Source organism: Panicum virgatum, chromosome 4N (assembly GCF_016808335.1).
Source record: "Panicum virgatum strain AP13 chromosome 4N, P.virgatum_v5, whole genome shotgun sequence".
Taxonomy (NCBI): domain Eukaryota; kingdom Viridiplantae; phylum Streptophyta; class Magnoliopsida; order Poales; family Poaceae; genus Panicum; species Panicum virgatum.
The window spans coordinates 14,760,732-14,775,150 of record NC_053148.1 but is presented as its reverse complement, the minus strand read 5'-3'; the positions used below and the strand labels follow the sequence as shown (position 1 = coordinate 14,775,150).

The 14,419-nt window shown below is 42.0% G+C and overlaps 1 protein-coding gene across 5 annotated transcripts; it reads left to right on the top strand.

Moving 5' to 3' along the window:
* The first annotated feature begins 6,092 nt into the window (after positions 1 to 6,092).
* Positions 6,093 to 13,144, top strand: LOC120670135 (putative phospholipid-transporting ATPase 9). Of its 5 annotated transcripts, none has more exons than XM_039950143.1 (12): positions 6,093 to 7,508; positions 8,214 to 8,312; positions 8,389 to 9,559; positions 9,642 to 9,752; positions 9,847 to 10,123; positions 10,226 to 10,314; positions 10,405 to 10,513; positions 10,701 to 10,913; positions 11,022 to 11,147; positions 11,231 to 11,329; positions 11,410 to 11,601; positions 12,016 to 13,144. In XM_039950143.1, the coding sequence occupies exons 2-12, from the start codon at positions 8,279 to 8,281 to the stop codon at positions 12,661 to 12,663; spliced, it is 3,069 nt and encodes a 1,022-aa protein (XP_039806077.1). In that variant the 5' UTR covers positions 6,093 to 7,508; positions 8,214 to 8,278; the 3' UTR covers positions 12,664 to 13,144. The 5 variants fall into 5 exon arrangements, 4 of the variants coding, with proteins under 4 accessions (XP_039806077.1, XP_039806076.1, XP_039806079.1 ...); XM_039950144.1 differs by having other exon boundaries at positions 7,370 to 7,508; positions 8,191 to 8,312; XR_005673062.1 differs by having other exon boundaries at positions 8,214 to 9,559; positions 11,410 to 11,691; positions 12,016 to 12,157.
* The last annotated feature ends 1,275 nt before the right edge of the window (positions 13,145 to 14,419 follow it).

Genomic DNA, 14,419 nt, shown 5'->3' with positions numbered 1-14,419 from the left:
TTTTCGATACGGGTGCCCCCATTTCCATTCAACAACGGAAATATGACAGTTTCCAGACAGCGTATGACAAGACACAGCTAGAATGGCAGAACCAGAAACGGAGGTAGAGAAGGGGGGACTAGCTAATCTGATTCAGACTAGCTAGTACTGCAAAGTTAGACCCAGGCTTCCCAGGTCGCAGACACCCCAGCAGATAAAGCAAAACAAGTTTCTAACAGAGTAGGACAAAGACAAAACGCGAGCAGGTAACGCAGATTGATTGTTAATATAACCACAGACGACGAGCGATTCTTCAGATATGGCCGCCATCGTCATGTTCGTCTTCAGAGGGTGGAGGAAGGATCCTGGCAGGTGCAGAGGTTCTTGGCTGACTTGCCATCATCTTGTGGGCGCACACTAGAATTCCCGACAAAATGGTACAGAGATTTGGCACTCCTCTGCTTCCTGAGAAGTTGCTGTCATTTTTTTTTTCATTCTTACAGGTGATCCACCAGTTTTAGGCCATTGTCCTTTTCAGGCGGCCTTTCCTCAACTTGTGGCCAAGGTAAAAAGTGAGCCCAATATTGACATTGACAGGGGCACATGCAAGGATCTTATTTGGGGTCCTAGAAGGACCAGAGAACCTTATTTTTTAAAAAACAAAAAAAGAGCATACAATGTGGGGTCAGAACATGGATTTCCCCATTTAACCACACTTTCAAGTCTGGAGGTTGAATCATTGCTGTTTAGTTTCCTTAATACTAAATTATAATTGCAGGCTTCCAACACAATCAACCATATTTCTGATAAAAGACTTTCCTTTCTTTCATTTTACTAACATTAGTGACCATTGACGAGGATGCATTTGGCACCCCGGAATGGCAACGAACGCTGCAGATGCAGTTGCGTCGATCTTGGAAACACAGCACAAACTTCTTTTTTTTTTTTTGAAAAGCTACACACTGCACAAACTTTGCAATGGGCCTTTTGGTCACATGCGTACGTGTCTGCAAACTGCTTCACCATTCGAAAGCTGAATGAAAACAGGTTACGCAAGATCGGGTGATGGCGACAGGTTGCACACCCAGCCCCCAGGTGAGATCCGGCAAATACGCGGCCTCACAGAAGATCCTGCAGTCTAGTGCTCAGCACATGAATCTCTATTTCTTTTTTTTTGGCTGATTCTTTCCTTTTGTTTTCTTGTTGTTTCTCTAGCTTTGGAATATTCCAAAGCTAACTCGATCTACGGACTCATGGACATGTGAGCCTCAGATGCTGTGTAGGGGTGATGATCTAGGAGCACCGTACGTAGACTACTGGCGCATAAATTTCCTGCATGGTTGATTAGGAAAAAAAGTTATTTTGTATAATATGACCTGCATATCATCATGCATGGCGTGTTTAAGTACATAAAAAGGTACAGAAAATTGTGGTAAATATACAATCGATCTATTCGATCCGCGTATTTAATTGGGAATTCTCACATTTTTTTACTTCTCGCAAAAGAATGTTAAGTATAAATAAATAAAAAAACGTTCTTCTAGGTAGAATCAATTGCCAGAGCTGGTCACACAATTACCAGAGCTGTAAATAAAATAAAACCCATGCAGAGCAGAGGACTACGTGTCAATTTGTGTTCAATCTGTTCTCAGATCAATTTTAGCAAGAAGCAGGTGACAGAAGAACAAGGGTATATTATTAATCAAGCAGGCCGTAGGATATCTGTCAAGTGGTTGACAACATTCATCCTTTGGGAGACAGTTCTATGGGGCACTCCATGTTGCCATTAATTTACTGCCGTAACAACTGTATTCGCGCTGGAGAATCATGGCAGTAAATTGTTATTTAATTTCCCCATATGATCTAGGGGGAAAACAATATATATGCAAAGAATGACACTTGTGTGGCACTGTTCATCGACAAAACTGTGGGAGTCATCAATGGTCACATGAGTTAGCAAAGGACATCTCTCCGTGTTTCAAGTACCAGGCCAACATGCGTATATACTATAATGAGATATAAAAAAGGAAAACCTCAGTTACAAACTGAATGAAGAAAACAGTATTTGAAGATAACAAATGATGGGAGAATTACTCAGTTGAATTCTAATACAAATTTCTTGTAACGAATTTTTGAACTGTTTAGGCAATATTATTTGAAATTGAGAAATCCTATCATATTTGAACAGTCAAAATTCCCCCTGAAGTCTCCGCGATTACAATAGCTGATAATGTGCTCTTCCCCCCAATGTTTTTTAGATAATGGAAACGAGTTCCGGCCTCTACAAAGTGTACACAGCCCAAAGATTATTACAAAATATAGCCGTCTATAGGTGGAGGAATGAACAAAGGAAAAATCATCTAAACCAATTCTAAGGTTATGCTTCCACCTATGATTGGCTATCTCCAAGGCGACGACCTCCAATGCAAGACTCGCCCTTTGGAACATCACCTTTATTGTATCTTTATGCTGCAGTTGCGCCCATAAGCACAACCAGTAGGTCCTAGCATATGGGAAATCGATCTTGGCGGGGTTAATCCTGTAGCTAAATAGACTATCTTCCAAATCTCCTTTGCATGGTGACAATCAAAGAGGAGATGTGTAATTGATTCATTACAATTACAGAAGCAACACTTCAAACTCCCCTTCCAATTCTTCCTCGCTAGATTATCTATTGTTAGGATAACTCCTTTTTGGAGAAACCAAAAGAAGATCTTTATCTTGAGAGGAATTTTTAGTTTCCAAATCAATTTGTGGCGAAATGGAGCTTTTTGGTTCATCTTGTGGAGGTACATAGATCTAACTGTAAAGACCCCGAATTTATGTAAATTCCATTTAAAGTAATCACTCCCTTCAACTAAATTGATGTTGGTTATCTTAGCTACCAAATCAAGCTATTCTTGGAGTTTTTCATCAACCAATGCCCTTCTAAACTAAATGTTTAGGGGTTTTGAACTTAACACACTCGCTACTAATGCATGTTGTTGGCAAGCTATGTTGTAAATTGATGGATACCATCAATTTACAACACTCCTAATATTTCTTTTTTTTCTTTTTCTTTTTTGCTTCTATGCACATTTTCCGTACACCTATACAAGGTACTACTTTAATTAGCCAGCAATATGTACAAATATGCATTGCAGGAAATTAAATAAATTTATAAACATATATGATAGTCTAAGAATTAAACTGCTGATTAAACAGCGAGCAGGCATAATTAGGTTATATCACCATCATCTGATGTGATACTTGGAGAATCTGGGAGACACGCTGCCTACCTTTTGACAAATTTTCACGTAGCATGCACGCATAGATCATTGGATAAGGCTGCCATGCATGAAACTAACAGCAACATACCTTCCTCACTTTTAAAATCTTGACACTAATTTTAGATGATGTAGTTTGATCTGTTTAATTTCTTGGTTGCAACTTGCTCTCTGAGCTGATAATCGTCCGCTGGTCTGTAGTCGTTGTCGGTTTCGTTGGTTGTTCCTTATTTTTGTCAGTGTTAACTATATGACAACAGCAATGACTTCATATGTGCCTCACAGAAATATTGGGCACTATAATACCAATTGATCTTATCAACAACATTTATTTTTCGATTAGAGAGGAGGACACGGGACTAAAACTTTCATTAATCTCGGACCCAATGATGGCCAGGACCAAAGACCCATTCTGCAGTAGTGCTAGTTGCTCATGGAGCCATGGGGTAAGCAATCATGGGTGGCAGTTTTGAGGCATCAAATATTTCCGGGTCCTAAGTATGGTTCTATGATATTTTCATAGCAGATGACCATAGGTGCCATCGAAATCAGAATTTTGAATATATGTTCGGTTTTAAACAGGGAGTTAGAAGCTTTTTGAATGTTTTGATAATTGGATTAGTTTGCAAGGATCTTTGATCCCTCAATAATAATAAAAAGATGCCAAGTGTTGTCTTCAAGTCTTTTTGTCACTAATTACATGCTTGCAATTCATCATAGAGGATTCTCAGCCTTTTTAAGCTGATATACTTTATTTATCGTATTTCCCTAGCTAATCAAGTATTTCTTGTAGTAATAAATGCATGTGTCGGTTGTTTTAAGTGCATTTATTTGTCAGATAAATAGATAATATTTTTGTTTTTAGGGGTGAGAGAGAGAGAGAAAGGGAGAGGACACACTCGCCTGTGATGCATTGATATGCTCATGTGTCCTTCCTCTAACAAAAAAATATTAAATGTGTTTCCTTGTGCGTTATTAATAATTTTCAGAGGTGATATTTCAATAGAAAGTAGTACTAAACATTCATATTGACTCCATTAGGCACCAATCTGGATGGCTCCACACTGATCTCGTCATATTCTAAGGAATATAGCAAAAAGATATGGTTAGACAATATTATTCCTTCCTTGGAGAGATTTCTTTTCTTTTCTTGAAAGAACCTCCTTGGGAAATTGAGATGAATATTGAAAAGAGAGAATGAACGAAAGAATGAAGCCAATCATATATCCTATATAAACGTATCCTAATTCTTGAAGGTTTCAGGTTTGTAGAAGTTACATGCTAAGAAACAAAGCCCTTTTGTCTCTTAGCAGGTGAGCTTCCTGAAAGTTGCAGATGCATGTACACAAATGGATCGATATGGTCGAGAAGGTGAGCACCTAGAGCTCCGTCTTGGTTAAGGTGTTTATGATCTGTCAAAGTTTTTTTTTTCCTATCATGAATGGCACACGTTATTTTTTTTATTTTCATTTGGCCGCAGATTTAACACAATTAAATCAAAATGATGGTACTCGAGAAAAGTATTAATTTTATTCTACTGTCTAAAAATATAAAATTTTGTAAATATTTCTCCAAGTTTTTAAATGTTATTATGTATCAAAACTTCCTTCTTTTTTTGCACAGTTATGAGCACTCTATGATGGCAGTCTATGTCAACATCTGCATCTTATGCTAATTTGTCATATAGATTCTTTTCATCATGCAATGGGTTAGGGAAGGGTTAGGGAAGAAGCATATTCTCGCAAACTGCTTTGAGGGCGCCATGCCACCTTGATAGCCACATCATTTTTTTTCCATAAACTACAATCCACATCACCTTTTTCTCGTTTCCGTCCAATATATGTGCTTATTCTTGATTTATACTCTTCCTGATGACACAAGAAGGATGGCAGTGCAAAAACCCCTTCTCCAAAAACAAAATAACCACCTAACCTGGACTTGGCAATTATCAAATTAAAACTAGGCAAGTGACATGGTGCGACAAAATTGCTTTTAGCAGGTGAAGTAATCCGATACTAGGGGCTTATAGATACAAACAGAGAGGTAGGCAACGTTCCTGTCAAGACTTCGTCAATCTCGATGATTTGTCGACTCAATCTTCAAAGATGCTTATAGAGGTAGAGTTTGCGCTCATGCATTCATAGGGTGAGTTTGCGTAGAATGTGAGTGCCTGAGTTGTACTGTTTAATCTAAAAAAAGAGATAAGAGAGGTTAAAGAACAAACAACACGAGTAACAAACTATTTCTTTTAGAAAAATATATGGAGGGCCAAGAACTGTCATATCAAGAAAAAACATTTCAAAACATACGGACCAAAATTTAGAAAAATTAAATTGTAACAATTATAATAATGACAAGTAAAATATTTTAACCCAACACAATCTTTAAGATTCAAAGTCGTGGGACACAACTTTTAGGCACATCATAATTAAGAATAATCATTAAATGAATTCACAAAATATATAATAATTTTTTTCAAATATAGTACAAACTCATACGCTTACATACACGCATGTACACTCATCTCTAGAAAACATACACATGCAACCTATCTCTGTAAGCACCTCCTCCGAGAGATACTTGAGATTGAAAGATATAATTTAATAGAGAACAAAGTGTAACAATTCTAAACGATGACGTGTACAATTTATTTTTAAGAAAGTGATGGGCCCAACAATCAAATTTTATGAGGAGGAAGCACAATGCACACACAAGCAGGGAAGGAAATGACGATGGGAGACATGACACACGGAGGCAGAGCAGCAGATCCAGCAATCACCATTATAGTAGGGGGGAGTAGAGTAGAGCAGAGAAGAGGACAGGCAGAGAGGGAGGGGGGAGACGACGACGCCACCACCTACCAAACCCATCGCACACGTCCCTCCCCTCTCCCTCTAGACTAGCACTCTGTCCTCCCTCCCTCCCTCCCTCGGCGTGGCGGTTGCACACCCCGCCCCGTCGCCGACACCATTCCATTGACCTCGCCTCGCCTCTCCCTCCCTCCCGCGCGCTCTCTCTCTTCTCCTCCTTCCCAAAGCTTGGAATTTTCCCGTGCCGAGCGGGACCTTCCTTCCCCTCGCCGCGTCCCCTGATTCGCCGGCGGACACACCAAGGCAAACCCAGCCCGACCCGCGTGCGGTGGGGCGGGGTCCGTCCCCGGGTGCCTTCCGTGCCGGCTGCGTGCGCCGCGGGGCGCATTGTTGCTTTGCCGCGCCCGCGGGGGTGGAGATTCCCGCCGCCTATTAATATTTCCTCGGAGGGCCCTTCTCTTTCTTGGAGGAGACACAGGCGCAGCGCCGCGGGAAAGCCGGGCGCCGCATGGATCGGGGCCTCCGGTGTGCACGCCTCAAGCCGCGGTTTTGGCGTCTCGGCGAAGCGGGGCGGAGGAGGACGACGTCGGCGGCGCCGAGGCGGCAGGTCGGGATCTCGGATGACCCGCTCTGTTGACGTCTTCTTCTTCTCCTTCCTTGGAAAGGAGGTGATTTCGCCGCCGCCGAGGCGGCTCGGCCCAGCTCAGTCCCTGCGCCGCGCAGCTCTCTCTGTGCGCGCGTGGCGTATTTGCTTTTTTTAGGTAGGTGGGGGGTGGAGTTGGGTGGGAGGGGAGCTGGAATTGATTGCGGGGCCTTTTTTGGAGGTCATTGCAGCTCGAATCTGAGCTCCTCTCCTTCTGAGGGAATTGCCGATTGCGTTCTGCAGTAAGATCGGTTTGGAGCTCTGTTGCCGCCACTGTTCAGCAAGATTGGAGCAAGTTGATTGCTTGACGGCGGTGGTGGCCAGGAACCCTGAATCTGTGGCCCTGTCATCTTCTCAGGGGCGTTTGGGGAGTAGCTTTGGTGCAGTGATTCCATTGAGTCTGGAGGAATGGCGCGCCGCCGGATCAAGAGGCTGGAGAAGCTCAAGCTCAGCGCATTGTTGACGTTCTTCCGCTGTCACAGGGGCCCCAGCGATGATCACTCACGGATTGGGACGGTGGGGTTCTCTCGGGTCGTGTACGTCAATGAACCGGAAAGGCTCAAGGAGGAGGGATTCAGTTACCCGCTGAATGAGGTGTCCACAACAAAGTACAATCTGGGCACCTTCCTGCCCAAGTCCCTCTTTGAGCAGTTCAGGAGGGTAGCCAACTTCTACTTCCTCGTCTCGGGTATCCTTGCCTTGACCCCCCTCGCGCCTTACACGGCAGTGAGTGCGCTTGCACCGCTCTGTGTTGTGATTGTGGCCACCATGGCCAAAGAAGGGGTTGAGGACTGGAGGAGGAAACAACAGGTAATTATTCTTGTGATCTGTAGTATGTTCACATCGTAGCCATAATATTTATTGGCTTTTGTTCATGACATAACCACTCTAGTTCAAAAGGACTCAAACAGCTTGTATGCTTGATTAATCCAATGTTTGTTTCATATTAGTTTAATAAGCTAAAACACAATACCCCCCCCTGTTTTTTTTCCTTTTTGGTGTCAGGATCGATGGATCCATTCTCTGTACATCTAGGTTTGGGAAATAATATGTATTCCTTACACAAACAAAGAGTTTTTACTCTGAACAATTCACTGAGGTATATACGATGCATTTTGGTGTCCACAACTTAAATTCTTAATTCGATCATTTTCCATGCTTGTGATTTGACCATGCTATTCATTATGAATTATACTCACAATGGTCCATTCTACTTGTGTCTCTGTGCATCGTGATGTAGCAATAGTTTTAGCCTCAGTTGTAGCACTTAATATTCCAAGAATTCATCTTCCTGTTTATGTATAAATACTGAGCTTATCCAGGAATAAGATGTAACATAATTAACCTTGATATAAACTCATATAGTTCATGCTGTAGACAGTTATGTGATGGTTTGCTTACACCGATATTAGTTGTAATTGACTGTGTTACTGTAATTCAGTTAAATTGAATGTTTTATGTAAATTTTCCATGCTATTGGTATATTAAATAGATCTGTGCAACTACATCACCCAGGATCATGAGCTTAATAACCGGATAGTCAAAGTGCATAGGGGCAATGGCAATTTTGAAGAGACAAAATGGAAGAACATCAAAGTTGGAGATGTAATAAAGGTGGAGAAGGATAATTTCTTTCCCGCTGATATGATTCTGCTTTCATCTAACTATCCGGATGGAATCTGTTATGTAGAGACTATGAACCTTGATGGTGAAACAAATTTGAAAATTAAACAAGCTCTCGAGGTGACATTGGATTTAAAAGAGGACATAAAGTTCAGAGAAGTCAGACAAACAATTAAATGCGAAGACCCAAATGCAAACCTATACTCTTTTGTCGGTTCAATGGAATGGAAAGGCCAGCAGTATCCTCTGTCACCCCATCAGCTTCTTCTTCGGGACTCAAAACTACGGAACACAGACTACATATATGGGGCTGTCATCTTCACAGGTCATGATACTAAAGTGATGCAAAATGCTACTGATCCACCATCTAAAAGGAGTACGATTGAGAAGAAAATGGATAAAATTATTTACATTCTGATGTCATCTCTACTCATGATTGCGTTACTTGGTTCTGTCTTCTTTGGGATTTGGACCAAAGAAGACATAAGAGATGGCAAGCTCAAAAGGTGGTATCTTCGTCCAGATGCTAGCACTATATTCTATGATCCAAAACGAGCTGCTCTGGCATCTTTCTTTCATTTGTTGACGGCCTTGATGCTGTATAGCTACTTCATACCAATTTCTTTGTACATATCCATAGAGATGGTGAAGCTCTTGCAAGCTCTATTCATCAACCAGGATATTGAAATGTATCATGAAGAATCAGATAAGCCAACTCATGCTCGCACTTCGAATTTAAATGAAGAACTAGGTATGGTCGATACAATTCTATCTGATGAGACTGGAACATTGACATGTAACATGATGGAGTTCATTAAGTGCTCGATTGCTGGCACTGCCTATGGTCAAGGTGTCACTGAAGTTGAGAGAGCTATGGCTGTGAGGAAAGGGTTCCGGTTAGATGATGACATTGAGAATGGAGGCCACAAGGACAACAAAATTGATGACAGTCCTCATGTTAATGGGTTCAATTTCAAGGATCCGCGAATAATGGATGGAAACTGGATTCATGAGCCTAATAGAGATATGATAAGAGATTTTTTCCGGCTCTTAGCCATCTGCCACACATGCATAGCTGAAAAAGATGAAAATGGGAAGATTTCATATGAAGCTGAGTCCCCTGATGAAGCTGCATTTGTTATCGCAGCGAGAGAATTAGGGTTTGAGTTTTACAAGAGGTCGCTGACAACTATAATTATTCGTGAATGGGATCCAAGTCAGAATGTTGTTGAGAAAAGGTAACTCACATTTCTTTGTTCTTTCCTCTATCGATTATCATTACTTCCTTAGTACCTGATTTCCCTTCACATTCTGGTACAGAAAGTATGAGCTCCTAAATATATTGGAATTCAGTAGCTCAAGGAAACGGATGTCTGTGATAGTCAAGGAACCAGAGGGGAGGATATTACTTCTCAGCAAGGGCGCCGATAGGTCAGTGCTCTATGATTTCCATGTTTTAGTCACAGGTCACTGTCAGACTTTTGTTTGTTTCCTTGCTTTTTAATTGTCGTCTCTATGTGAACAGTGTGATGTTCAAAAGACTTGCACGAAATGGAAGAAAATTTGAAGAGGATACAAGAAGACACATAAATGAGTATTCTGACTCTGGTCTAAGAACCTTGGTTCTAGCATACCGTGTCTTGGATGACAAAGAGTACAAGGAATTCAATGAAAAATTGAATGCTGCCAAAACATCTGTAAGTGCTGACAGAGATGAAAAAATTGAGCAGGCTGCTGATAGCATTGAAACGGACTTGATTCTTCTTGGTGCCACCGCTGTTGAAGACAAGCTCCAGAAAGGGGTATGCCTTTTTGTGGATCAGCCTTTCTGTTCCGCACCTTATTTGTATGCATTCTAGAGAACCTTACCTGTTCCTGTATTCATGTGTGCTTTACATATTCAGGTGCCTGAATGCATAGACAAGCTTGCACAAGCTGGAATTAAGATATGGGTCCTGACAGGCGACAAGATGGAGACAGCTATAAATATTGGGTATGCATTATGTTCATGCATGTAAATAGGAACATTTTTATTTCAACCTGACTGTTTCCTTTTCTGATTCATGAGCTTCTTCAACTGCAGGTTTGCATGCAGCCTACTTAGGCAAGGCATGACACAGATAATCATCACACTGGAACAACCTGACATCATCGCATTGGAGAAAAATGGAGACAAACTTACAATTGCTAAGGTGAATATCTGATTACATCAGGCATGTTTCAGTCATTTTACATATAAAAACACTGTCAACTTTTGGAATGCCCTATGTTTACATTGACAGCTCTGAGCTCCCCTAGTGTTTTAAAAAAAGTAACAAGACATACATTCCCAATTGACCTAGTCAATTGATGGTTACATCCTTTTCGTTGGCTCTCCAGGCATCAAAGCAAAGGGTTATGGATCAGATAGAGGTTGGGATCAAACAGATTCCACCTTCAACTCATGTTAGCACTGAATCATTTGCACTAATCATTGATGGTAAATCACTAACTTATGCCTTGGAAGATGATGTCAAGTTAAAGTTCTTGGATCTTGCTATCAAGTGTGCATCAGTGATTTGTTGCCGATCTTCACCAAAACAGAAGGCACTGGTCAGATTATTTTTCTATTCTTAAGTTCCTCTCTTTTCAATATATTTTCGTAGTGTTTTTTCTTCTAGAGTATACTTGCAAAAATGATAACATAGTGCAACTATTCAGGTTACAAGACTTGTTAAACAAGTAACACATAAAGTGACTTTAGCAATAGGCGATGGGGCAAATGATGTTGGGATGCTTCAAGAAGCTGACATAGGAGTTGGCATTAGTGGTGCTGAAGGAATGCAGGTTATATTTTGATGCTTTGTAGATTTTATTAATTGTGCCCATGATTTCTTTTCTTATTCTTGTTTCTGGTTATGACTTTCTAGGCTGTCATGGCAAGTGATGTTGCCGTTGCCCAATTCCGCTTTCTGGAACGGCTACTTCTGGTGCATGGACATTGGTGTTACCGGCGCATCTCAGTGATGGTATAGTTGCCATTTATGTTTATCATGATATATACTAATCAGCATTTGTAATTCAAACATTTTGTGGGGTTAATGTGCAGATATGCTATTTCTTCTACAAGAATGTTACTTTCGGTGTCACCATCTTTCTGTACGAAGCGTTTGCATCGTTCTCTGGGAAGCCAGCTTATAATGATTGGTTCTTGTCACTCTATAATGTTTTCTTCACTTCCCTTCCTGTCATTGCTTTGGGGGTGTTTGACCAGGATGTGTCTGCCAGGCTGTGCATACAGGTAATTTAAACAGTTCGGAGAACAAATAAAATCAGTTGGAATAGTCGACAAATTTGGATATATTCTATGTCAAATCTGGAACAACTTGGGGTTAGTGCAAGCTACATAATTATGCTTTTTTCTCTAGGTCTAATATTTCTTTTTTCACTTTTGATCCTGCTGATTAGAAGAGTTTTTCATTGTAAGTACTATGTCTTAGTCCAAGCATTTTTATTCAACCTTAGAAATGCCTTTGTAAGTCCTATTTTTGGGGTTTTGAAGTCCCAGTTTCACTGCCATATTAGACAAATCAAGAAAACACTATCTTTCAAGTTATTTGAAGGTCCAAAGTGCTTGAGTTGTGCACGCTTGTTTTCCCTTTGTTTTACCCACCTACTTTACTTAGCTTCATGTTCTCTATATGTTCCTTTGCAGTATCCGCAGCTCTACCAAGAAGGAGTGCAAAATATATTATTCAGTTGGCGTCGGATACTTGGCTGGATGCTTAATGGTGTCATGAATGCTGTCTTGATCTTTTTTTTCTGCATCACTGCCTTTGAGGACCAGGCATTCCGTCAGAATGGTCAAGTTGCGGGCTTGGATGCCCTAGGTGTTGTCATGTACACTTGTATTGTATGGGTCGTGAACTGTCAAATGGCGCTCTCTGTGAACTACTTCACCATAATCCAGCACATCTTTATATGGGGCAGCATCGCATTTTGGTACCTCTTCCTCCTGGTCTATGGTGCCATAAACCCGAGGTTCTCAACAACAGCATACATGGTCTTCATTGAACAGTTGGCCCCGGCTCCTTCATTCTGGTTGGTGACACTTTTCGTTGTGATGGCAACACTTGTCCCTTACTTTAGCTATGCCGCAATCCAGATCCGATTTTTCCCGATGTTCCACAACAAGATTCAGTGGAAAAGGTACTTGGGGAAGGCCGAAGATCCGGAAGTAGCAAGGCAGTTGTCGTCACGACATCGGACATCATCACAGCAGAGGATGGTCGGTATCTCTGCTCGTCGCGACGGCAAGGCTATGCAAATAACAAGGGAGACAGAGCTAGAGATTCGGGAATAGCATTTTCAGTAGATTTTACGTTTTGGACAGCTTATAGGATATTGTCTGCGGAAAGATGACAACTGAACTGATTGGAACCCGGGGATTGATGGATTCCTGCTTTCTATGATGTCTGCATGGGAGCTGTTCCAGTTCAGATGATAGAGCAAGATCACAGATTGCTTAGATAGATCACAAGGAGGCCAAGAGAATATTTTCTGTAAAGTTCATTTTTTAGTAGTTTAAGGCTTTGTGGTTTTTTTCGCCTTTCTCTTACACATGTAGATGCTTGTAACCAGATTGGTAGAATTTCGTTTTGCGTTGTCTTCCTTTTACACCCCTTGCCTGTCCTATCTCAATTGTATTTTAAGCAATAATGGTAAGGCTTCTGATTTGAGTGGCTTTCATGTTTTATTATATGGAAAGAATCGTAAATGGATGATTTCCGATGTAATTTCACTTGTGTCTAAGAGAGTTATGTAAATTGCACTTGTTTGCATGACTTTGCTAATCTGGGGAGGCCTTATGGCTGTCTCTTGCCTTGTTCTGTTCAAGTTGGCCATATGAAAAACTGGAAGAAAGATTGGCAAAAAAATATATATTTTGCATGAAGTACACTTTCTGTGATTAGATTAAAAGTTGATTGTGAGGCAGTATATATGGCAAAAAAAAAAAAGAATTATAATACTATGATGTTGCTATATGGAAATGACTCTGACAGCCATGAGGTAAACCAAGCTTTAAACAGTGACCTGAAGAGAACTCATCAAAGGTTAAAAAGACGTTACATCGATTTACAGCATCTGTTTTATTTTCAGTTTTCCTACTATCATACTAACCTGCAATTAAGGGCAGCAAAAGATGAAGAAGCTGAGCGTCACGGTTCAGGCTCCGGCAGCGGCAGCGGCGGTCCCTCTGCGGCCGGCTGCTGCTTGGCCTCCGCAGCCAGAGGTGGCGCGGCGGCGGCGCCAGAGCGCCAGCCTGGTGCAGTCGTAGGACTCGTCGGGCCGCTCGGCCTGCGCGGCGCACACCCGGCCGAAGACGCAGGAGAGCACGGTGAGCACAAGCACCGCGGCCAGCACGCCGAAGAAGGCGCCGACCGACGATCCTGCGGAGGCGGCGTGCCGCGGCGCGGCGTCCGCGCCGGACACCTGGTAGCTCGGCAGCGGCATCGTCGTCGTCGGCGTGGTTGGTGTCGTTGGCATGGCGGCCGCCATTCTTGCTCTCGCGCCAAGGCAGACGCGGTTGGTGGTCGGTGGTGAATGGTGAATGCGCAGGGCCTGGCTTGAGCTGAGGCCTGAGGATGGAGGCAACGCCAATGCCCATGAGGTGAGCATGGGTGGGAGCAGTGAGGGAGGCAAAAGTGTCACTTGCTTTTTGCAATTTAGTAGTAGGATTAGTGGTACTAATGCTTGGTATTGTAGTGTGAGATGGATGGAGGAGAGGAGAGGATAGGGGAGGAAGAAAACTAAGCCAAAGAGAGAGAAAAATGAATAAAGGGTTTGGAGGTCAGCTTTAGTGTATGTGTGTGTGTGGAAGGACCACTAAGTGGGCACCAACACAACATGGAAAGAAAAGGAGAAAGAAGCATGATGGGGTTGCTATCTCATTCTCATGCCATGTTGCTTGATGGTGTCTTGCTCTGAGTGTGTGTGTGTGTGTACCTAGGAAAAGGGAAAGAACATCTCTGATCTCTGATCTGATCTGCTCCATGACTGTGCATGCCAATACCAATATAATTGGATGGAGAGAATCAAAGGAACAGAGAGGAACCATC